The following is a 27,367-nucleotide window of genomic DNA, read 5'->3' on the forward strand; positions in this document are numbered from 1 at the left end:
TGACTTGACAGGTCTTTAATGCTATGTAATGGAGAGACGAGGGCGTGAAGTGGGCTGATCCATACGCAAAGCTTTATTTATAAACATTGGCAAAAACAGGCAGAGTCAAACAATGGCAAACAGGTATATGAGGGCAAGACACAAGAGTAGTCCAATAAACAAGCGAGGGTCGATCAACGGCGAACATAATCCAGGGGCCGAGACAAACGGGTAATCCAAACAGACAAACTATAGTCCAGACGAGGGGCAACCAGAGTCTGAAACTGCAAGACAAAGAGAGATTAACCAGGCAGGAAGGACACGGAAGATTAGACTAGAACAAGACTAACTGGACTCGGGGAAACTTAAAAATGGTTCAGTAGAGTTGCTAACACTTGGAGAGTGCTAAACGCAATGCAATACTCAGCAATCAGGAAGAGGAAGTCCAAGGCTTACATAGTGTGTTTGATTGGTTGCAGCTGTGTATGTGTAATCAGTGCAATGGATAATGGGAAATGTACTCCGGGGTGACATGCAACAGTCTGTGTAGTGTGAGAGTCAATATAATGACTGGTGGTGAGCGGACACTGTAGTACACTGTAAAAAAAAAAAAACAATTTGTTGAGTACACTTAAAATAATTTGTTACCCTGCTGCCTTAAAATATTAAGTTTAGTCGGCTCAAATAAGTTAAGTCAACTTGAAATGATAAGTTGTACTAAGAGACAACTTAGATAGTTGAGTTGACTTAACAAAAAAATGGTTTGTTAAACTTAAAAGCTGTGTAAGTTACCTGGCTGCCTTAATAATTTTAAGTTGAATCAACTCAAATATCTAAGTTGTCACTTGTACAACTTAACATTTTAGGTTGATTGAACTTAAAATTTTAAAGCAGCAAGGTAAGAAATTATGTTAAGTTGCCTCAACAAATAGTTTTTTACAGTGTATGAACGAAAGCAGATGGGACTTAAAAACACAATTACAAGCATGGCGTTTTAGCTTGTTTTTCGATCTCTCATCTTTCAGCTCTTTCATCGTGAGTTATGTTTTCATGCGATTCATACCCAAGGATTCCGCATCCTAATTCCAATTCCGTGCTGGGTGAGCTACCGAGCAAGCTTGTTACATCTGGCAAGCAAAACATATGGTGCTGTAATCGTAATTGTGTATTAAAACGATTACAAGTGCTCGCTGTTTTACCGCCTCTAGTGTTCATTTCTGTTGGAAACTGCAGTGATATGTACTTACCCAATAGCCTAAATAGCTGGAGTCTGTAACATTCCTGTTGAAAAGACCAACATTACCAGCATATGTTGTGTTTTGGATGCTGGTCTGCAGCATGTCATGCTGGTATTAACCAGTAAAATGTTCCTTGGTTTTAACAGAAAGATATATTTTAACACACTGTGGTGGTCCACCAGCTAGACTAGCACCAAACCAGCACTAACCAGTTTGCATGATCATGTACCTGCAGGGTGTGATCATTTCTCCAGCTCTAAACTCTTTAAACTTTACCTGGGATGGTGAAGTTGAAGGTTGTGTGGCTCATCTGCCACTCACTGATCAATCTGAAGTTATGGATGCAACTGTCATTGAGTTATAAGCAGATTTGCGCAGTCTCTCTCCCTATCCCTTTCTTTTTCTGATTGATGCCATTTTAATTGGTCCCATGCTGTGCTCTGGCTGGATTGGAGAGTGCTTGTGGGTGGCGTGTCTGGGGCTGAAGTGGCATTGGCGTGGGTGGAGGCTGCCCCGAGCTCCTCTTGGCTGTCTGACCGTGGGCGAACACAGCCGTTCGACTCAAACTCTCATCAGCTCAGCCTTCCATAAGCCAATCAGGAGAATAGTGGACGAAATATACACGGACAGAAAAAGAGCAATGGAGAGAGGCGTAGAAGGATGAGTATGGTGCAGATGGAAGGGAGTGACGGTGGTTTGGTGAAGCGCACGTGCAGTTGTCCCTGATCACCATGGACACAGTCACTAGGGAACGTGTTCATGCATTTTCACCTTCTGCATGTCATCAGACTTGAATGAGATAGATAATGATTGTAAAGGTGTGAGTATGTGTACTGTACTCCTCCGTCACAAAGATTTATCGTTTAGATGTTAGCGATCTTTTTCTCTTTCTTTCTTTCTTTCTTTCTTTCTTTCTTTCTTTCTTTCTTTCTTTCTTTCTTTCTTTCTTTCTATTTATTTACATTCAGCAATTATAAACAGTCTGTCAACATTTTCAGTCTTAATTTTAATCTTAGTTTAAGTATTAATAATTTAATGTGTTTTCATAATGTTTATTGTTTAGTATCATTTTTTATTAGATTTATTAGTTTTTATTACTTCAACATCTGTTATCTGTTATTATTTCATTTACAAAGAATTTTATATAATATTTATAGATATATTCTTATGGATTTTTATATATATTTATACAACAGTTCAGTCTGGTTGTCGAATCTGATTGGCTGAGAGCCTTTTCCAGCGGTGCAAGATTCTAGTGTTAACAGCAGAGTTTCTATCACTCTGTTTGCGGTATTTCTCACAGCGAGTGTCAAGACGGAAGACCAAATGCACTATAATTTTATACATAATACTGTTTTTGTGTCAAGAATTTTTTTTTAGATAAGAACATACTTCTTTAGACTTCAAATATGCAGTTTGTTAATAAAGATAATGAATATTTGAAAATTTGCTTAGATGTTCTCGTGAACCTGCCGAGAGCAGCCTCACCTCGGACAGTTCTTCTGGAATTTGCTGTTGGCCCTGATGTCTCTATAGTAGTTAAACATGATAGACTATACATATGTATGTCAGTATTATATTAACCACCTGCACCTTTATCTCTGGATATCAGTCTCGACCATTGAAACGTCCTTATCTTCCAACCTCTATACAGATAACAATGTGTGTGTTTTTGCCTGGTTCAATAACAAACTGAAACATAGACTATATCCAGGAATCTCCATATAGATCAGCATATTTACTTTGACACAAGCAACAATAAGGCTTCAATATGTCATACTGCCTTAAAGCTGTGTTATGTCAATATTTTTGTCATTTTCAAAACTCATTTTTTTACATGCAGGAAATTCATGAAAAGATTATGTACAGCTGAAATCAAACATTTACAGTACATACGCCTGCAAAATGGTAATTATTTTACCAAAATAAGAGGGATCATACAAAATGCATGTTATTTTTTTTATTTAGTACTGACCTGAAAAAGATATTTCACATGTAAGACATTAACATACAGTCCACAAGAGAAAATAATAGTTAAATTGATAAAAATGACCCTGTTCAAAAGTTTACATACACTTGATTCTTAAAACTGTGTTGTTATCTGAATAATCCACAGCTGTGTTTTTTTATTTAGTGATAGTTGTTCATGAGTTCTCTGCCAGCTCAGGTCCCACAAATTCTTTGGTTTTTAAGTATTTTTGTGTATTTGAATCCTTTCCAACAATGACTGTATGGTTTTGAGATCGATCTTTTCACACTGAGGACAACTGAGGGACTCATATGTAACTATTACAGAAGGTTCAACGCTCACTGATGCTCCAGAAGGGAACACGATGCATTAAGAGCCAGGGGGTGTAAACTTTTGAACAAAATGAAGATGTGTACATTTTTACTATTTTGCCTAAATATCATGTTTGTTTCAATTAGTACTGCCCTTCAGAAGCTACAGAAGATCCTTACATGTTTCCCGGGCTCACAAATAGCGCTCCTATTTAGAGAGAAACACTTGAGTTAGCATATTGCTAAGCTAACAGCATGATACTTTAACAAGTAAGAATAAACTAAAATAGTTCATTTTGGTTAGAAATTTAAACTATAAAATAAGAACATATTTTTAAATAGTTGAGTCTGTCACTTTGTCTGCTATTGTAGCTCTTTTTTTCATTGAGCTTGTCGTAGTGTATTCTAGGTTTGCCTTCTCTGTGAAAGATCACTGTATTCAAAATCCCTCTAAGAAAGCATAATTTTGCTGCATAACCACCTTTATATTGAGCCTGTGATGACTTAAAATGCTGCCTAGTTTGTCAGCACGCTAGATTTTAAAACAAAGCTATCGATTTCCTCCCTGCCTCATGTTCATGTCAAATTAAATATGGCGGCTGCTCTGACTAGATCTATAACGCGAATGCAGACAGTATGAACTCCACTGGTATCATATCTTCCCCTGTCAGTGTGTTTGTGCATGGTACTCCAAGGTGAACTGTGTTGTGCTGGGAGGTCTAGGTGTGTTCTGGATAAGCCCTGCTTTTTGAGCAGATGGATAATGTATTATGTAAGCACATCTATCCCACTAATGGCCCTTTTAGCTGCCACGCTGTTCTCCTGAGCAGCTGCCCGCTCCAGAAGACAGGACGCTCTGATATCAGACAGCACACGCACACAACTTGCCCCAGGAGCACCCTGACATGAGACAGAATGCAGATATACACACAGACGTTCGCCGAATGTCCCCCAGGAACCTCGCGATGGTAATTGTACCGAGCCTAGTCGCTCTATGGGGGCTGCGTGCCGCCCTACAGGGATTCTTAGCTGTAATCACACCTCTGCAGCAGCTCCTCTTACAGACAGCATTAAAATAATGCAGCCCACACATACGCTGCTGTACTGAAAGACAAGAAGTGTGGGAGGAGTTGGATGGCAAGTTTATTGGAACAAAACAAGAGGGAGAAAGTTGTTAGACTTTCTACTCTCTACCATTGACGGACACAGGGTACATTATGGGTACCGCCACAACACACATAGTGATGTGAATGTAATTTCACAGTTGTTTGTGTGATGAAGGAACGCTGTCCCCCCTAAAGGCATCACCTGACTGCTGGAATGCATGGAGCCGTGGCGGTGGGTCACATGGTTGGTCAGGTGGTCCTCGGCCGCCAGTTTCTCTCATGATCAACACACATATACACAATTACTGCAGCCCTCAAAGGGGGAAAGTGAGGGGAACAGTTGCTGGAGAATCAATGATGTGTTTGTTCACTTTCTTTGCTGGCTGAGTTGACGCTGGATCATGAGGCTTCTTGAGGACCGACCAGTTGTTGGGAGTTTGGTGATTGACCAACGCTTTACTGTACCAGAGTGTGTGAATGTGTGTTCACTTCAGAAAGTGTTTGCAAAAAGAGAAGTGCAAAAAATGATTGTTTTCAAACAGGTTTTCTCAAACACACCACTTTGTCTGCTATTGGTTGGATTAACAGGTAGCCACGTCCCAATCTCACACCATTGGTTGAGTCATTGTTACTATATCAAGCTGGTGATATACGAAAAATGGCAGTATTGTGAAATGTTTGTTCAAGTTTAAAATACCAGTTTTCTATTTAAATGTATTTTAAAGCGAACCCTGGGTATTACGATTTATATAGCTTAATATAATGTTAATGATGTCTCTTACTGAAATATGTAGCAGAAAACCCATGAAAGATTTACAATATTTATAAAATCTACTTTGTTGTATACATATTTTGGATTATGGGGGGTGCCATTATTGCAATGACGTAAAATGGTTGCATTCTGTGAGCTGCTGGTGCTACCTGTTGCTATTTTTACTGTAACACAACTGTGAAAATAAAATACTAAAATACAGTGACCACAGCTACTGAAAGAGCTTACAGGTCGCAGTGGATATAAGCGTAGGCTTAATTCAAATGCCGTGCCATCGATTTTTCCCCACAAGGAGTCTAAACACCCCAGGTATCGAATGAAATCTGCGCTGAGAAACTCTGGCTGCAGCGTCATGACAAGCGTCTGCGAAGATGGCATCTCGCGTTTCTTGTTTCTGCTGTTTGTAAGCTCTTTCAGTAACTGTGGTGAACTTCCCATTCTTTTCTCCTCTTCTTATCGTTAGGAAAGCAGTGAAGACTTACACCACTTCTTTTGTTGCCCTTCGACTGAAAATTACAACCAAAATTGCACAATGTGGCATCGTATCAGTATTTTATTTTGAGTTGCTTATTCTGAGTTGTGTTGCGGTAAAAAGCAACAGGTTCACGCTGGACAAAATGCATGCCTCAGATTGAATCGTATTTCGCTTTTTTTGAAAAAAAAATAAAATAAATACTTTTGCGAACTAGTCCTAAGTTTTTTTGCCTGATTAGAACCAAACCAGAACGGAATGTGACATCTTTGCTAAACTCACAACACTCTTATGTAAGAGCTCAATCTGAGGCCATAGGAAAAAAATCGTGGAGCTTGGCCACTTGGTGGTGCTATAAAAGGGAAAAAAAACATAAAAATGGCTATAACTGCGCAACCATTTGTCCTGTCAACATGAAATCATGAAATCGGTGTACGTCTTGGTCCAAAGTGCCAAAAGTGTCTACAAGGACATTTGCATATCTCAAAAAACATGGCCGCCACTGGCCGTCGAAGTTTGAGCGCCTTCTTGAGGCGAGAAATGAAACTCAGTGGACCTGTTCAACTCATGGCCCCAAAGGTCTGAGAGAAATTTGAAAGAAATCGGCTACTGATAGGCGATATCGCAGGAGCATAAACAATTGTACATTGCACGTTTTTGGACAACTGGATTCTGGACAACTTTGCTTCTAGAACCACTGCTGTCAATCAAATCGTTTGTTAAAGGTTTAAGAAAAAAACTTTTGCAAACTAGTCCTAGGTTTTCACTCAATTTGGAAACAAAAAAAAACTGAAAAAAAAAAAATCCTCTGGACTCTCTAGGCCAATATTTATTTTAAAAAATTGTTAAAAAATTGACCCTTTGGGAAGCTATAACAGGATCATTTAGAAAAGGGGCCTATCCAAATTTACCCAAAATCATATAAAAACTAAAAGAAAACTCAAAACTTCACAAAACCTGCTGAGCACATGCGACAGGTGATTCTAAACAAGCATGCAAAGTTTTAAGGGGATCAGACCACAACTGGCGCTGTAACAGTCATAAACATTACAAAACATAATATCTCTATGGTAAATTACCTGTATTTGCAAAAAAAAGAAGGCTTGCTACATAATGTCTTCATAATGTCATTTGTGCTTAAATGCCTTGAAGTACTTGAACCCTGGTATTGCTGCTTGCAGCTATATTTATACTTATTTTTCCATGTCATTTCATTCTGCAGCTGCATCATCCAATGAAAATGAGGAAAGAGTGTTTCGTGAGCGGATGCGTCCACGGAAAAGGCAGGGAGCGGTCCGGAGACGCGTCCATCAGGTCAACGGTCACAAGTTCATGGCCACCTACCTGAGACAGCCCACCTACTGCTCCCACTGCAGAGATTTCATCTGGTACGACTCTCACCTGTCGCCCTTTATCTCATTCACAGCAGCTTCATCTATACAGGACTACCTTTATTATAAGATCCCTTTCAGACAGGTTTTGTTTAGGTAATTTTCCAAGACGATGCACAATGACACCTGATGCTAATCACAGGCACTCCTTCTTTTGATTCCAACAAAAGAGTTTTTGTAATGAATATTAATATTGAAAGCAAATTAGAGCCACTGTTCTGTGTGCTAGTGTCGAGTGCCTAAAGGGATGCATTCATAGATCAGACAGATGTTTATTTTTATCTTTGCAAACAGTTCCTCCCTGTAGAGTAATAACTGTTAGGTCTAAGTATTTGCATACCTGGTGAATAGTTCATCTGTGTGGCTCCACACAATGCTGCTTGTTGCTGGTGACACAATCAGCTATAGATACAGTATCTGTGTTATAACACAGTGCCCCCTCTGCTGGTCAGAAACAGAACTGCACGATTTTGCTGTACATGCCAGAGTTGTCTAACACGATTATTTCACTGTGGTTCTGCAGGGGTGTGTTGGGGAAACAGGGGTATCAGTGTCAAGGTAAGTAAGACGCTCTTTTCTTATGTACAATGATAATAGTGTCAATTATATTCCCTGGTTTGATTATCTCATCTTTATCTTTATACAGTAAATCTGTATTTACCATGCAACTTTTTGCCTATTCCCCAAACTTCAGTGTGTACCTGTGTGGTCCATAAGAGATGCCATGAGCTCATTATAACAAAATGTGCTGGCTTGAAGAAACAGGAAGACACTCCTGAAGAGGTCAGTTCTACATCCTTGCTCTCTCTATAGCAGAGACAAGCTATGTTTGAGTTTGCAGACGGTATGTAAACCGCACATTATGACCTACTAGATTTGCCAGAATGTTTACAATTATCACAACAGAAAACAATGCGAGGAATACTGTTTCCCAGAATACGATGCACTAATTATGACCTTCTTTTTACAGTGTGACAAATAACATAAGCAGCCACATTCTTCTCTCTTTCTTGCCATTTTGTTAAATGCAGTTGTTTTATTTCTGAGATAGTAGTGGGAACACCCCACATAATGTAACATAATGAGATAATGTGACAACATTTGATAAATGTGTTGTAGCAAGGTTATGTGGGCTGTTTAAAATGTTGATGCATGCATAATGTGTAATGATACACATAATATAAAAAAAGCAGGCAGCATTCAAAGAATCCCGTTTCCATTAAAAAAGGGTTATTGCGACTTCTTATCTCACATTTCTCACTTTTTTCCTCAGAATTGTGAGATTTAAACTCGCAATTCTGACTTTTTTTTCCTCAGAATTGGATGAAATAAACTCACAATTGCAAGTTATAAAGTCAGACTTGATAAGTCAGATATAAACTTGCCATTCTGACTTATTGTCTTACAAAGGCAAGTTTGTATCTTGCAATTCTGACTTTTTTTCTCATAATTTTGACTTTTTTTTAAATCTGAATTGTGAGATATAAGCTCACAATTTTTAACTTTGTCTCTCGCAAATGCAAGTTTGTATCTTGCAATTCTGACTTTTTTCTTACAATTCTGACTTTTTTTCTTTCAGTTCTGACTTTTTTTTCTCTCAGTTCTGACTTTTTTCTCAGAATTGTGGGATAATTCAGACTTTTTTTTTCTTGCAAATGCGAGTTTGTATCTTGCAATTCTGACATATTTTTTCCCAGAATTGCGTGATATAAACTCGTAGTTGCAAGTTATAAAGTAAGAATTGATACGTCTGATATAAACTCGCAATTCTGACTTTTATTCATCAAATGCAAGTTTGTATCTCGCGATTCTTTTTTTTTTTTTTTTTTACAATTTTTCTTTTTTTTACAATTTTTTTTTTTGGAGAATTGTGATATAAACTTGCAATTCTGACATTTTTCTCGCAAATACAAATTTAGATCTTGCAATTTTTTTCTTCTCACAATTCTGACTTCTTTCTTGCAATTCTGACTTTTTTTTCTGAGAATTGTGATATAAACTTGCAATTCTGACATTTTTCTCACAAATGTGAGTTTGTATCTTGCAATTCTGACTTTTTTCTCACAATTCTGACTTTTTTTCTGTCAATTCTGACTTTTTTCCCAGAATTGCGTGATATAAACTCACAGTTGCAAGTTATAAAGTCAGACTTGATAAGTCAGATATAAACTCACAATTCTGACTTTTTTTCTCGCCAATGCAAGCTTGTATCTTGCAATTCTGACTTTTTTCTTACAATTCTGACTTTTTTTCTGAGAATTGTGATATAAACCCGCAATTCTGACTCTTTTTTTGCAAATGTGAGTTTGAATCTTGCAATTCTGACTTTTTTTCTCACAAATGCAAGTTTGTATCTCACAATTCAGATTTTTTCTTGCAATTCTAACTTTTTTGAGAATTCTGAGATATAAATTTGCATCTGCAAGTTATAAAGTCCAGTTCTGAGGAGAAAAAAGACTGTAATGTTCTCAGAACAGTATTTTGTCTGAGATAAAGTATTTTTGTTCAAAAAAAAGTGAGAAAATTCTATCGTGTAAACAGTATTGTGAATCACAGTGTCAGTTGAGTGTATCGTTACATACCAAAACCTTCTCATTTTAATATTAACTAAAGTTTTAATTATTTTATGTTCTGTCATTTTTATTAATTTTTTGTATTTCTATTCAGCTTTTTTAAATTCCAGTTTTAGTTTTAGTAATTATAATACTTTAGCTTAAACTTATTTTATTGCAGTTCTTATTTTATTTTATTTGCCAAGGCAACATTTGCGTTTCCTTTATTTAGCTTTTCCCATCTAACATTTTTAAGTGAACTAATAAACCAATTATTCAATTAACTAATAATAATTCATGATTTTTAATAGTTGCAGTAGTTTTACAACAACACCCCCGCAGAGTTTCCTCTTCAGAGTGATCAGTGGAATTGTGAGTACTGTAGCTGAATGATGTTTTGTGTTTCCAGGTTGGCTCCCAGCGCTTCAGTGTAAACATTCCACACATGTTCAGCATTCATAATTACAAAGTCCCCACCTTCTGCGACCACTGCGGCTCCTTACTTTGGGGACTGATGCGGCAAGGCCTGCAGTGCAAAGGTGAGCATTAAGATGAATAATTTTGGTCAAGAACCTGTTATTATTGCAGTGTATTCATTTCTGTCTTCCCACGTGTTTTCAGCCTGTAAAATGAATGTCCATCGGCGCTGTGAAAGTAATGTAGCTCCTAGCTGTGGTGTCGACGCCAGAAAAATTGCTAAAGTGCTCTCTGATCTTGGAGTGACGCCAGATAAGATCTCCAACAGCACCCAACGAAGGAAAAAGGTGAGTGGTCTAAATATCCAAGGAATGTGGGGAGGCCTGAAAAGAGACTGGTTTGGGGGCACATTATACACTGGCAAAAAATTAAAGTATGATCACTTTAAATAATGATGCAGTAAAATGAGGCCAGTGATGATGATAAAAAGGATTAGGTGAGAAAGACATTAAAATATTAATAACATTAGTGTTGATATTAAAAATGTTCTCTCTTCAGCTGACTCCAGGGCAGGACCCTCAGCAGCCCACAACAGAAGCCCCCTCATCAGAGGAATCTGACCGATGCAAATCAGCTCCAACTTCACCTTGCGACCAGGGTACAGAATTACACTCTGCAGTCTTAGTCTTTCACTTCTGCATTTTCATAACTAATTTGCACTTTTACATGGAACACACTTGAATTAAAGGGTTAGTTCATCCAAAAATGTTAATTCTGTCATAAATTACTCATGTTGTTCCAAACCCGTAGACCTTTGTTCATGTTCAGAACACAAATTAAGATATTTCTGATCGACATCGCACAACTGACATGTTCAAGGCCCAGAAAGGCAGTAAGGACATTGTTAAAATCATCCATGTGACATCAGTGGTTCAACCTTAATTTTATGAAGCTACAAGAATACTTTTTGTGTGCAAAAAAACAAAATAACAACTTTATTCAATGATTTCTTCTCTTCCGTGTCAGTCTTCAACTGACAAGAGAAACAAAGAAATTGTTACATAAAGTCATTTTTTTTTGTTTCCTTTGCACACAAAAAGTATTCTTGTAGCTTCATAAAACTACGGTTGAACCACTGATGTCACAATGACTATTTTTTTAATGTCTTTACTACCTTTCTGAGCCTTGAACATAGTAGTTACGTTGCTGTCTATGCAGGGGCAGAAAGCTCTCTGATTTCATCAAAAATATATGGATGATGGATTTGAAACAATATAAGAATGAGTAATTAATGACAGAATTTTCATTTTTGAGTGAACTATCCCTTTAAGGCTAGAGCTTCCAAGCTCCAAAATGATTTAAAAGCAGAATGAAAGTCTTAAAAGTGCTTCATTCTGTGTGAGAAACCGCATGTTTATAATTTTATCCTGGATCTTTTTGTGTTATATAAAAGGATACAGGTTTAGAGTAACTATCATTTTTGAAAGAGTTGTTTATTGAAGTCTAATGTTTCTGTTTGTCCATTTGTAGCGGAGTTAGCAGAGCTGGAGAGTATCCGCAAGGCCCTTTCATTTGGTCAGGAGCACAAGTCTTCCTCCTCTTCCACAAGCAGCGGCGTTCAGAGCACAGCGACTGAGGGCCGAGAGAACGGAGATGTGAAGACTGTCCAGACAAAGAGGATGAGTCTGTCAGACTTCTTGTTCATCAAAGTACTGGGTAAAGGCAGCTTTGGGAAGGTGAGTGTTTTTCACAAATCAGTACTTTTCAGTTTTAGTATAAGAAAACAAAAGAATCAATATCTTCACCATACCTTTTGTTCATCCTGTAGGTGATGCTGGCGGAGCTGAAAGGCTCAGATGAAGTTTACGCTGTGAAGGTTTTGAAGAAAGACGTCATTCTTCAAGATGATGATGTGGACTGCACTTTGACAGAGAAACGCATTCTAGCCCTGGCTAGAAAACATCCCTATCTAACCCAGCTATTCTGCTGCTTCCAGACAAAGGTAAAACAGTCTTTTCTTTCTTCTAATTAAGATGAAACACTTTAGGTCTGTCACTCTTTTCATATCACCTTCATGTCCTTTCAAACCCACTATTACTTTCTTTTAACTATGTGATAGGATTCAAGTATTTCGACAGATTGTCCACACTTCTGTTGTCCATACCTTAAAAGTGGATGACTGCTTCAAAATAGAACGTCATGCAGTGATTCACTGCAGCTCTATGCAATGATTCATAGTTTATACGACTTGTATACCTTATTACAAGTCTTCTGAAGCTGTAAAATAGCTGTATGTGAGGAACAGACTGAGTAAACTAGGCCAAAATTTACATTTTGGGTAAACTATTCCTTTCAAAATAGCAGTAAGTCTAGAATAAAAGTTATTTAATGTATTGGGTATCATGGACTGACAATAAACACATTTATTAGACAAGGCTACTGTCTAATAAAATAGAGTTAAACTTCTACATACACTACCATTCGAAAGTTTGGGATGTATAATATTTGTAAATGTTTTTGAATCTTATTTTGCATTTATTTGACCAAAAATACAATAAAAACAATAATATTTTTAAATATTTTTGAAAAAAAATCTCTTATGCTCATCAAGGATGCATTTGCTTTACCAGAAATACAATAAAAACAATAATATTTGTAAATGTTTTTGAAAGAAATGAACAAAAATACAATGAGAACAAGAAAATTAAAAAAAAAAAAAAAAAATTGAAAGAAATGTCTTATCCTCACCAAGGCTGCATTTATTTGACCAAAAATGCAATAAAAAACAATAGTATTTTGTGATGTTTTTGAACGAAATCTTTTATTCTCACCGATGCTGTATTTATTTGACCAAAAAATACAATAAAAACGAAATTATTTTTAAATGTTTTTGAAAAAAAAATTGTATACGCACCAAGTCTGCATTTGTTTGACCAAAAATGCAATAAAAACAATAGTATTTTGTGATGTTTTTGAAAGGAATATTTTATACTCACCAAGGCTGTATTATTTTATTTGACCAAAAATACAATAAAAACGAAATTATTTTTAAATGTTTTTGAAAGAAATCTCTTATACTCATCAAGGATGCATTTACTTGACCAGAAATACAATAAAAACAATAATATTTTTAAATGTTTTTGAAAGAAATGAACAAAAATACAATGAGAACAAGAAAATTAAAAAAAAAAAAAAATTGAAAGAAATGTCTTATCCTCACCAAGGCTGCATTTATTTGACCAAAAATGCAATAAAAACAATAGTATTTTGTGATGTTTTTGAAAAAATTTTTTGTAGACGCACCAAGTCTGCATTTGTTTGACCAAAAATACAATAAAAACAATAAAACTTTTCAATGTTTTTGAAATAAATCTTTTATACTCACCAAGGCTGCATTTATTTGACCAAAAATGCAATAAAAACAATACTATTTTGTGATGTTTTTGAACGAAATCTTTTATACTCACCAAGGCTGTATTTATTTGACCAAAAATACAATAAAAACGAAATTATTTTTAAATGTTTTTGAAAAAAAAAAACTCTTATACACACCAAGACTGCTTTTGTTTGACCAAAAATACAATAAAAACAATACAACTTTTCAATGTTTTTGAAATAAATCTTTTATACTCACCAAGGCTACATATGTTTGACCAAAAGTACAACAAAAACTATATTTTTAGATGTCTTTGAAAGAAGTCTATTATAATCACCAGAAATTACAAATATGCTAATGAAGTTTTCACATTTGATGTTCATGGCACCTAATGCATTACAATAAGGTTTGATTTGTAGTAAAATCAAATTAGTTAAAGTCTAAATCTCGGTCTTCTTGCAATCCAGCAGATGGCAGAGCCACACATAATGACTTTATCAGGATTTCACTGCTAATAAAATTAGTTGTCCAGGAGGTGGCAGTGTGGCCCCTTTCCGATGGCTGATATGTGTTTATATCATGTATCACAATGTGGTTTTAGGTGATAGTCTGTTGAGTTGTTTGAAACTGTATAAATAGAGAGAGATGGGTCAGATGAGGTTATGAAACCTTTAGCAGTTTAAAGTGGTTTAGAACACTAAAAATGGCTGTTTTCATTGACAGCAGCGTGTGAATTAAAAAAGCTAAATGGTGTCCAGTAAGTTAACTTCGTTCAATCACCAAACTTCTGCACACTACTGTATTTACAGATAGGGAAGGCGAGATGAAGTGGTACTGGTTCCGTCAATGAATTGTGCTCATTAAAGACTCTGACATCCTTTTCACCCACGCTTTTATCACTCTCATCTTCTGTCTCTTTTCCCCGTCCTTCTCTATTTTGCACTTTCACTTCTTTCCGTCTCTTGTTGAGCTTCCCCTCCCATGCCCCAGTTACACTCACAGTGATATCTAGTGTCCTCATTTCTCTTTTTCACTCTTAGACTGCCACCCCCTCTCTATGTCCCCTCTCATTCTCGTTCGCCACATGTGAGAACACTGGACGCACACTGACGGAGGGCAACAATACAAGAGGAGGGTTGGAGGCAGTAGTAGTGCGGGAAAGGGGCAGACGTGATTTGAGGGAAGAGAGGACTTGTGTACTCTTTTTGAACTGCTGCCTCTGGTTTTAATCAGCTTTGGGATCGCAGCCATATTCTTATCAAGTGTAATTACGCTGCAGAAATGTAAATAACATTACACAACTGTTTCTGATGAGGCCTGTTGGGACCGCGGACAGACATGCTCCTGCAGATAGAAAATGGCCAAAAGAAGGGGCCGTGTAGAAGGACCGTGAGGAGGATTATGGAACATGTAAAGTCTGAATGATTGCCTGGGAAAAAGAGAGGGACAGTAAGAAGGAGGGGCGGAGGGTTAGTTCATGCTAGAGCAATTTACTGGGACTTTAAAACTATAGATAAACAACAGGAGTTAAAGTACTCCAAAAATCAAAGCTCTGTGTTATGAAAGTGTTATATTTGATATTATATTATTTTAATACAAATATAAACTCTAATAAAAGATAGAATTAAAATGTATTGGTTATTAAAAAAATGATTATATTATATTATATTATATTATATTATATTATATTATATTATATTATATTATATTATTAAAATGTTACTTAATTTTCAAAAAATTTATGAAATTAAAATAAAGAATTCTAGTCTGTTGGTAATTAATGAATTAAATAATGACATTATTATATCATACCGTATTAAAAAAATTTAATAAAATTGAAATTAAAATAAAAAATAATACAATTCAAACATACTGGTTATTTAAAACATCTGAATGATGACGTTATTTATTATATTATATTATATTATATTATATTATATTATATTATATTATATTATATTATATTATATTATATTATATTATATTATATTATTAACTTTACTACCTGCTGGTTATTAAAAAATATATGAATGATTATATTATATTATATTTTGACATATTATCATATTATACCATATTATAAACTTTATTTTAATTCTAATTAAAAAATTAAAATTAAAACAAAAACTTCATACCTACTGGTTATTTAAAATATGAATGATTATATTATATTATATTATATTATATTATATTATATTATATTATATTATATTATATTATATTATATTATATGACATATTATACCATATTATAAACTTTATTTAAATTCTTACAAAAAATAAAATGAACAATTCATACCTACTGTGTATTTGAAAAATATATAAATATTATATTATGTTGTATTATATTGTATTACATTATATTACCATATACCATAATATAAACTTTATTTAAATTTTAATTAAAAAATAAAATAAAATAAAGAATTCATACCTACTGGTTATTAAAAAAATATGAATGATTATATTATATTACTCTATATTATATTATATTATATTATATTATATTAAATATTTAATATCTAATATATCTTTAATTATACTATAAATAATATTATATCTAATAAATCTAATTTTAATGTACTGATTACTGACAAAAATTATGACTTATTAAAAACTTATATTTCAATAATAAAACAAAAATAAAATGATTCATTCTAGCCTTCTGCTTATTAAAAAACTGAGTAATCACTATTATTGTATTTTATTAATATATTATATTAAAAACTAATGTTTATATTAACTATATTATAGTTATATTATATTATAATATATATTATATTATATTATAATATTATGTTATATTAATTATATTAATTACATAATATTATATTATTAAAATGTTCACCCGAAAATTGCCATAATTTACTCTCCTGTAAATAAATCTAAATATTTAATATATAATAGGAGGACTGGTATATGACATGATATAGCTGAAAACTAACAGCATGTGAGTGAAGTCAAGTTAAGTCAGGGCACCATTATACATACAGTAGCACTTTATGTAATACTACAGTGTCAAATTCGCTTTAGACAGATATACAGGGATAGCACAATCAATAATGGAAACTCAACTATGTAGACAGTTCAGATCCTGCAGTAAAGCAGCTCCAAACGTGTGTGAGTATTCTAATATTGCTGGTTCATTCTGATAAATCATTTGCATAACTTCCCAACACTCAGAGCGATTGTACAACTACAGACGAGCAAGAAGAGTTATTTGAGTAGACAGAGAAAATGACTCTGTCATGAATTGTGGTTTGTCAGGGTTCTGGCCAGTGTGCTAGTGTGACATGAGTGTGTTCTTCACTCCCAGCTGAGGACAGCCACAGATGAGGTCATTTTCACAGCTCACTGCCCACTGTTTCTAGCACTGTAGCAACCCAGAAGCCCTTATGTGCTTCGCTACAATGAATCAATCTAGACTCAAGTGAGTTCAGTGAACCTGTGCCCTGAAGATTTAGTACTTTAGGTAGCCTTGCTCTGTGTGTCTAGGTTTTTAAAACTGCAGATACTTTTCAATCCAGTTGCAAATAGTTACTGAGATTAATGAAGACCCAAGATCTAGATTGTGTCACATTCAACTGATCCTTCACATTTGACAGGCGATCTGACCAATCATAACGCTGAATCTGCCATATTTGTCCGACAAACAAACCAGACAGGAGAGTAGATTAACATCGGCAGACTTGAACTTGAAAAAATTGTGTGTATTGTGTGTATTTTTTCTACGGTTAAAACAAGATACCTTTGATGCTCATTTATGTTTGTTTTGTGCCATAACTAGTAGTATAACTATATCTATCACAACACATTCAAGAGCCACAAAACATGATATATTGTTTGAATTTCCTAAAAAATTACAAAATTTGAAAGCTGAGACTTTTCATACCTACAGTATCCTGCTCTTGTCTGTCTGTCAGCACTTTGTCAGTTTCCTCTTTGCTCCGCAATGTATTTTTCACCGTGTGAGAACTTAAAGTGTGGCGTGAGAGCGCCATGGCTTGTTGAACATAGCAACAGTAATGAAGGAGGATGCAAAGGGACAATTCCTTTGACATCTTTTACACTCATTCTTTCTTTCTTTAAAATCTAAGTTATCTTTTTTAGAGTGAAATGAGAAGACAAGCACTTTCAAATCACTCTCTTTTGGTCAAATTTCTTATATTTGACGTTTTTTGTACCCTTTCTGCAGTTTATGTGGAGCACTCACTTGTCCTCTCTCCAAAGGAAGGAAAAGTTGATTTGAGCCTCATTTTCTTTCTTACACCCCCCTCTCTCTATGTCTTGATTGTCTCTCGTTCTCTTTCTCTCATTTTCTTTTCCAGAGTAGATTGATGAGTTGAATTTGCTCTCAAAACTCTGAAAAATGTTGTAGTGCAGCCAAACCTAAGCTCAAATTTCTTCTGAGCACAACAACATCTATCCTCCTTTCATCATCCATCTTTTTGTCTGTATTGCTCTCCATTCTCACTTGTTTTTACATTAGTCTGTTAGACTGCTGGCTCTGAATATTATATATATATAATATAATATATATATATATATTATAGACATATAAAGCTGCAGGACACTCCCTTGTTTTGATTTTTTTTTAATTACTTTAGAGTAGAATATAGCATATTCTGTTAGTCTTGCCAGTTTTAGTAAGGTAATTCTCTGATTAAAATTAAAAGCATGTTTTTTATGTGGTACTGACTGAATAAGATGACCCTGTTCAAAAGTTTACATACACTTGATTCTTAATACTGAGTTGTTACCTGAATGATCCACAGCTGGGTTTTTTGTTTAGTGGTAGTTGTTTACGAGTCCCTTGTTTGTCCTGAACAGTTAAACTGCCTGCTGTTCTTCAGAAAAACCCTTTCGGGTCCCACAAATTCTTTGGTTTTTTTAGCATTTTTGTGTATTTGAACCCTTTCCAACAATGACTGTATGATTTTGAGATCCATCTTTTAACACTGAGTACAACTAAGGGACTCATATGCAACTATTACAGAGGGTTCAAACGCTCACTGATGCTTCAGAAGGAAACACAATGCAATAAGTTAAATAACTTTTTGAATTTGAAGATCAGGGTAAATTTAAATTATTTTGTCTTCTGGGAAACATGTGAGTATTTTCTGTAGCTTCTGAAGGGCAGTACTAAAAAAATAATATGATATTTAGGCAAAATAAGCAAAATGTACACATTCTGGTCAAAACATTACACACCTGGCTCTTAATGCATGGCTTTTCCTTCTGAAGCATCAGTGAGTGTTTGAACCTTCTGTAATAGTTGCGTATGAGTCCCTCAGTTGTCCTCAGTGGGAAAGATGGATCTCAAGATCATACAGTCATTGTTGGAAAGGGTTCACATACAAAAAAATGCTGAAAAATATTGTTCTGAAGAACAGCAGGTAGTTTAACTGTTCAGGACAAACAAGGGACTCATGAACAACTATTACTAAAAAGCTGTGGATCATTCAGGTAACAACACAGTATTAAGAATCAAGTGTATGTAAACTTTTGAGCGGAATCATTTTTATAAATTCAACTATTATTTTCTCTTTTGTACTGTAAACATCTTATATGTGAAATATCTTATTCAGGTCAGTACTAAATAAATAATAACATGCGTTTTGTAAGATCCCTCTTATTTTGTAAAATCGTTTGCAGATTCTGCAAGGTTCAGTATTTTTAAGGATTTTTTGTAAAATATTGGTACATTAGGTCTTAACTGTCACTTTTGATCACTTGAATGCATCCTTGCAGAATAAAATGGTAGTGTAATAATGATAGCATTTAGCAGTACTTATGTACTTATTTAACTAAACACTATTGCCACAGTAAGTAGTAGTATACAGAATGTACAATACCACCTTAATCCCACACGGATTTAGTGAAGTTGTTAAATTGTGTATGTCTACATCTATAGGCTTTCGCTAATGCAGATTACAGGTCTTATCATGCTTGTGTGCTGTATGTCTGTTTTATGTTTTCAGCACCAGTTTGTCAGAAGCGTCCTGCACCTGCAGTCTTTAGAAAAGAAGCCATTGAAAATGTCTTTCATAACATGTTATATAAGCATGGATGAGACTAAACAGACGTTTCCTTACACCACCCGTCTGTGACAGCATGACAGAAAACTGGACTGCATGAAACACACACACACACACACACACACACACACACACACACACACACACACACATGTTGGGTTTACATGTTTTATGGGGACATTCCATAGGCGTAATGGTTTTTATACTGTACAAACCGTACTTTCTATCGCCCTACACCTATCCTACACCTAAACCTAGCCCTCACAGGAGATTGTGCACACTTTTACTTCCTCAAAAAAACTCATTGTGCATGATTTATAAGCCTGTTTCCTCATGGGGACCTAAGAAATGTCCCCACAAGGTCAAAATCTACTGGTATTCCTATCCTTGTGGGGACATTTGGTCCCCACAACGTGATGAATACCAGGTACACACACACACACAAACACACACACACACACACACACACACACACACACACACACACACACACACACACACACACACACACACACACACACACACACACACGTTGGGTTTACATGTTTTATGGGGACATTCCATAGGCGTAATGGTTTTCATACTGTACAAACCATATTTTCTATGGCCCTACAACGACCCTACACCTAAACCTAGCCCTCACAGGAGATTGTGCAAACTTTTCCTTCCTCAAAACAAAAACAACTCATTGTGCATGATTTATAAGCCTGTTTCCTCATGGGGACCTAAGAAATGTCCCCACAAGGTCAAAATTTTCTGGTATTACTATGTTTGTGGGGACATTTGGTCCCCATAACGTGATAAATACCAGGTACACACACACACACACACACACACACACTATAATTTCAGATGTAATGATACACTGTACTTGTATGAATTAATGACAAAAAGATATCAAAAATTGGTCTTTTAAGCAAAATCAAAGGCAGTTTTGACTAACTCAAATGGGGCTGTGCTGTGTCCGCTATCTTCCAATCAGAGCTGCTGTCTTGTGGTCCAACCCGAACGGAAGAAACTATTTGTTCATTTCTAATTAGGGGCAGGAAATGTTTGTTCATATTGGATTGGGTGGGCCTCCTTCAGATTTCTTGGCACATTTACACAAATTATTTAAGCATCCTGTTTAAATTCCTCCTCTCTGAATGAAGAACAAACACACAGAAGTGGGCTTTTGTACCTCGCATAAAAGAACATTGTTCATAAGAAGTCACAGCTTAAAACAATTTGTGTCAGTCAGGGAATGTGGAGTGTGTCAGTGTTATATTTTTGGCAGCACTTTATTATGTATGCTGCATTAATTACCAACCACCTCTTCACAATTAAGATTTATTTAATATACTTATATCCTGATTGATTTAGTATACTATTCTTGTGATTATTTCTCTAAGTACCCTAATGTTGGCACAAAATAAAGAGGTCCTTTCATGTCAAAGTATTCAGGGGTTTGTTCAAATTCTAATAAGCTGTTTGTGCTGTAGACATGAATCGTTATTCGTTAGGCATGCTAATATATGTGACCCTGGACCACAAAACCAGTCTTAAGTCGCTGGGGTATATTTGTAGCAATAGCCAAAAATACATTGCATGGGTCAAAATTTTGGATTTTTATTTTATGCCAAAAATCAATAAGAAATTAAGTTGTAAAATTCCTACTGTAAACATATCAAAATGTTATTTTTGATTTGTAATATGCATTGTTAAGAACTTAATTTGGACAACTTTAAAGGTGATTTTCTCAGTCTTTTTGATTTTTTTGCATCCTCAGATTTCTGATTTCAAATAGATGTATCTCAGCCAAATAATGTCCTATCCTAACAAACCATACATCAATAGAAAGCTTATTTATTTATTACTCAGTTTTGTCAAATTTAACCTTATGACTGGTTTTGTGGTCCAGGGTCACATATGTGAGATATGATTTTGCATTTATAAGACTTAAAAAACAATGAAAGGACAATAAATCCCTTTAACCAACAAAGAATGATCAACCTTATTCATTTCTTGGAAGAGACGCTTAGAAGTGGGCACATTGAACTTGAGCCAATAAGAAACCACCTAGAAACCCTCAACAACCACAGAACCCACATGCCAACATCCTGCCAGCCACTCACATCAATCTAGCATCATGCTGTTGACTTTTGCACTGGCAAGTATTACTTATATCCTGTGTGGACGATAAAAAAAAGAATACTCTACTCTAGTGACTCTATGGTCATATATGAGATTATATTTCACCTCAGATGAACATTTGCTGAAATATACTCACCCCCAGGTCATCCAAGATGTAGATTTTGTTGGATGAGCTTTTTTATCATTTGGAACAGATTTGAAGAAATTTAGCATTGCATCACTTGTTCACTAATGGATCCTCTGCAGTAAATGGGTGCCATCAGAATGACAGTCCAAAGTAATCCACACGACTCCAGTCCATCAATTAATGAGTTGTGAAATCAAAATCCATTGTTAAAAAGACATTATAATCCATCACCTCTGGCCAAAATTCCTGAGTCCATAGAGTTACAAACATTCTAATAACAAATTATGTAGCTTTTCACAAGACATTAATAGATGCGTGTAATGTTTTTACCAGCTATTTGGACTCTCATTCTGACGGCACCCATTCTGCAGAGCATCTATTGGTGAACAAGTGATTTAAAAGATTAGCACACAAAAATGAAAATATAGCCCATTATTTACTCACCCTCCAGGCATCCTAGGTGTATATGACTTCCTTCTTTCAGACGAATCCAATTAGAGTAATATAAAAAAATATCCTGGCACTTTTAAGCTTTAGAATGGCATGAGCAGGTGTTTCTCTTCATCAGTCCAAAACAAGTCTAATAAAGTGCATCCATCCATAATAAAAAGTGCCTCACACGGCTCCCGGGTGCTTAGACGTGATGAACGCGAACACGCCGTGGAGAAATCAAAACAAAACAATGGTCACAAATCAGAAGTACAAAACTTTGTAAAGAAAATTGTCAGAGGATTTCAATATAAGAGGAGGAGACTGGTTTTTCTTTGTTAAAGTAAGGAAACTTTGCTTCCTTTGCTTCTGTAAACAAACGTTGGTTTGTGCGAGACTCATCGGCGCATTTGCAACGTCGACATCCTACATCAGGGCTATTCAATTGGCGGCCCGCGGGCCCAATGCGGCCCGCCAATCATCTTCGTCCGGCCCGAGGGAGCAGCAGGTGGCTTGAATGGTTTTTGCACTAATTAGTTTGTCCACTAGGCAGCGGGCCAGCCAAAAAAGAAAAGCAAGAGAGCCAAGAACAACAACAATCTACCGGAGATCGCAACATCAATAGATGGCAGATTTGACAAGCGCTTGTAGGGCTCCAGACTGCGACCAAATGGTCGCATTTTTTCTGCCGGTGCGACTAAATTTTGTGAGCGGCCGCAATGGCGCAACCACCGCGTTATTCAACTCATAAGCGCTGCTATTTCCGTTTCATATTAGAAACATTAAAACGGCAAACGAAGCGAAAGAGAAACCAAAGCGCGCCACCTTTGAGCTGCGCAGCGCGGACCGTTTATCAGCTCGGACCGCAACACAAACACACTTGTCCAAACTCAGAACAGCCTCGGGAACCAAAGTTGATTTCGCGACACTGTTACTGCACAGTGCTGCGAGATCCAGTGAAAAGTGTTTGATTTCGCCCAGAATGAATTAAGGTTGCTGAAAGATCAGTGAGAATCATTCAAATTCTGCTCAGAATTCTGTTAAACAGCGCTGATGTAGGCTATGTCAGACAACCAGAAGTCACACCAACTTAAGCAAAGTCGAATGTTATTACAGTATTGATTTCAGGGTTTGTACAACCTTTTGAGAGAGAAATTCAAGCACTTTTCAAAGACTTTCAAGCATTTTGCACAACCATTTTAAGCACTTTAAAGCTCTTATGATCCAATTTGAATGTTATCTTGATGGCCAAAATATACTTTGTGGTAAACAAACACTTTTGTCAAATTAAAAACATAAAATAACGATTATAACCAGTATATGGCAATAATAATCTGTATATTTTATGCATATACAATTTATAGTTTATGTGAAGATTGTTTTAAAATCACCTAAATTAAAAGCTGTTATATATTTCAGAGCCTATTAAATGTTGGGCTTTCAATTCTACTAAAATGTTGAATGGACATAATTAATATGTAAAACTGAGAGAAAATTCATTTAATAGAGACACCAGTAGCAATATTGATATCAATACTTCATTAATAATAGGCTACTTGGTAAAAAGATGCTATTAAACACATATTTAAAAATACTTTGTTATTTCTACCTTAATTTGGAGGTTCATTGTGAAATTATGACAGTATAAATATATAAATATGCGATTATTCATGATTAATTACAAAAAAATGTGTGATTTTATTTTATTTTATTTTTTTATTGATTGACAGACAGCACCTTAACCTTTTATAGATGTTGGTGTTGGTAATATTTGTTCATTTTAGTGAATATGCATTTCAATGTAATTGTATAGGCCCCCTAGAAAAAGATCGGGACGGCCCCCATCCCCTTGGCCCGCTTCAAATTTCCAGTTCGATAATCCGGCCCTCAAATGGATCTAATTGAATAGCCCTGTCCTACATCATCCACCTGGAAGAGCTTTTATGTACGACCAGTTGGTGCAAGATAGATAAAAGTGATTATTACGTTTTAAATATGGATATTATCCCTACAAAACTGCATCAATTTGCTACAGGAGACCTTTATTCACTCCCTGAGCCATGTGAGGTACTTTTTATTATGGATGGATGCACTTTATTGGACTTGTTTTGGACTGATAGACACCCGCTCATGCCATTCTAAAGCTTGGAGGTGTCACGATAAGTTTTATTATAACTCGGATTGGATTTCTATGAAAGAAGGAAATATACACCAAGGATACCTGGAGGATGGGTAAATAATGGGCTAATTTTAATTTTTTGGGGATAACTATTCCTTTAATGCTTAATTTCTCCAATGAAGAAACAGTTTTATCTAAATCTTAGATCGCCTAAAGGTGAGTACATTTTTTAGCAATTTTTAATTTATTGGTAGGGCCCTATTGTTTCCACAATGTGGAAAACCCAGACAGAATCACAGAATCCAGTCATAAAAATGTATTTTATAACGCGGAATGTAACAGAATTTGCCCAATTTGTTATGAATAAATTAAAAGTAGATCAGTATGCTTAAATCAAAACACGATATAGACTAGTGAATATTAAAATGATCGTCATATACAAACAGAAACTTAAAGGTCTTCACAGCAACCCATCAAAATAACAGTTTAGTTTAACTTGAAGAAACTGTACCAGAAATATATAAATGTAATGATAGTACTGCTACTACTAATAAAATTATTATTAAAACATACTAGGAATATTTACCAGAAAAATATTTGGCCAAAAAAAATAAGTAAATACACAATATAAATGCAGAGTATTTCTGAAAAAAACTGAATGAAAGTAATAATAAATGAACTCTTTATAAAATCTATTAATTAGACATGCTTGTGATTATTACAATTTAATGAAACCATTTAAATGGAATCTAGAAAATTGATGGAAAACACAGAATTTACTCAAAATAAAACTGGAATTGAGGGCGAAAAAACATATTTCATAGGGCTTTAACAATGTAATTTTTGTTAAACATTTAATAAATTGCTGTTAAATTGTAAAAGTTTCATGATTTCATTTAATTAGACATGCTTTTTGATTAACATTTTTTATTTAACCATTAAAACATTATAACGGAAAAAACAGAATCCAGAAAAATCCACAAAATTTGGAAATAAATAAAACTGAATTTGGAAAAAAATAAAATGGGTTTCATAGGGCCGTATTTTGGTGATTTATTCCTTTAAAAAAAGACTTATGGTAGATACTTTTATGTGTGTGTATTAATTATTTGTTTCCTTATAATACTTTGACCTTTGCTGTCTGCTTAGCTGCACACAAACTTCCTTATGTGTGTAAGGATGTGTATGACCGATCTGGAACTTATTGTATAAAAAAATAAAAAAATATCACCACAGTCAAACATGGAGGTGGACCGGTCTTAATATAATATTTTTTTAAATCTAAAAGTCTATGGCATGTCCACATGTACAGTTTATAGCCAGTTAAATGTTAAACTCTGCAGGATTTTGTGTACCTTTACTAGAAGTGCTTTTCTCTAAATTGGGGACTGTTTTATTGTAAGGCCTCTATAAAACATCTCCACTTCCTGATCATAAACAAGGTGTATAAAGAGAACAACAGAGTGTGATGAGATGTGTATACAGTTTTTATATCAATATGCCCTTTTCCTAATTTACAGTAAAGGAACACAAACATCACAAACTTTCCTTTCTTATTTCCTTATTAGACTTATGTTACAAGAAATGTTTACTGTTTTACTGTGAGTCAGAAAGGTAATCAAGTAAGCAAATTTGCCAGCTTTAATGTGTTCAAATGTGAAATGCTTAACTGTTATCTGGACAGATGTAATGTGAAACTACGAGAGGACTGACAGTGAAACTATAGATGATTTTAAATCACGCTAATACTGGGTGTGGAGTTTGTTCTTTGAAAATCAACTCTGTCTTTTTGTCTTCTTTTTTATTCTCTCTCTGTCTCTCTAGGATCGGTTGTTCTTTGTTATGGAGTATGTGAACGGAGGAGACCTGATGTTTCAGATCCAGCGGTCACGAAAGTTTGATGAAGCTCGTTCCCGTTTTTACGCAGCTGAGGTCACATCGGCGCTTATGTTCCTGCATCAGCACGGCGTCATCTACAGGTACAGTAAAAGTCAACAGGAAATGCTGTCAATGCTTACATAATGTCACTTTTATGAATGATGAGTGTGTTTTTTTTAATTGGATGACAGATTTTCAATTGGATAAGCGCAGGGCAGGAATTAATTTTATCAATCAGAAATTAATTGTATTGTGAAAAGTGGTCATTTCATATTTGTTTAATGCATATAGTAAATGAATGCATAAATTTAAAAAGTATAATGATCAATATTAATATTATTTTAACAATAAATGCATACTCACCCTAAAATTCAATATTCAATCACAGTTAACTGTTTTTACATTCTTAATAGTAATTATATTCATGGTGGTATTGTCCACAATAATGACAAAATTGCTAAAGTTTGATTTCATGTTACATTTTGTGACACTAACATTGTAGAAGTTGTACACTTCAGCTCTAAATGCATGCACTAGTCATGCCATGAGACTTCAGCGTGACTTCTGCTCCCACAAATGATGCCATTTCTACCCAGGCATCATGCTAACTGGCACTCAGAGACTTGAAATGCTTGTTTTTGTTTCAGCTCTTGAGGCAGATGCTAATCCTATTTGAGATCACGCCATTGTTAGCATAGCGTTTAGTATCAGCTTACCTCTCTGAATGAAGTAAAGTCCTTATTCAGGCCAGAGCAGGTTTCCTGCTCCCCAGGTACAGCGGAAGATAGTGTACACTGTGTGCTGATTGCAGCTCTGAGCTCCTGATGCAGTTCAGAGGTTTTTTTTTTTTTTTTTTTGAGCAGAGACTGATAAGATGAAACAATTGTGAAGCCTCTCAAAGGACTAATCCGCAACCTTTTTAAGGGTCTGCACAAACGTAAAAAAGAAGCCCCCCTCATCTGTTTAACTTTTTTATGCACACACACCCCCATTTGGATAGATATGCTACATTCCTACTTCATAAGTCTTAAGTTATGAAAGTGAATTGAATCCGCTTAATG

General features: G+C 35.3%; 1 protein-coding gene across 1 annotated transcript in view; it reads left to right on the forward strand.

Moving 5' to 3' along the window:
* Positions 1-27,367, forward strand: part of prkcea (protein kinase C, epsilon a) — an 82,041-nt gene that overhangs the window by 36,634 nt on the left and 18,040 nt on the right. The window contains exons 3-11 of the mRNA XM_073828994.1: positions 7,070-7,235; positions 7,762-7,796; positions 7,933-8,021; positions 10,200-10,329; positions 10,412-10,554; positions 10,766-10,865; positions 11,738-11,943; positions 12,036-12,209; positions 26,253-26,407. Of these exons, the coding sequence (XP_073685095.1) occupies positions 7,070-7,235; positions 7,762-7,796; positions 7,933-8,021; positions 10,200-10,329; positions 10,412-10,554; positions 10,766-10,865; positions 11,738-11,943; positions 12,036-12,209; positions 26,253-26,407 (1,198 nt within the window). The remainder of the gene's footprint in view (positions 1-7,069; positions 7,236-7,761; positions 7,797-7,932; positions 8,022-10,199; positions 10,330-10,411; positions 10,555-10,765; positions 10,866-11,737; positions 11,944-12,035; positions 12,210-26,252; positions 26,408-27,367) is intronic.

The sequence above is a fragment of the Garra rufa genome, chromosome 22 (assembly GCF_049309525.1).
Source record: "Garra rufa chromosome 22, GarRuf1.0, whole genome shotgun sequence".
Lineage (NCBI taxonomy): Eukaryota > Metazoa > Chordata > Actinopteri > Cypriniformes > Cyprinidae > Garra > Garra rufa.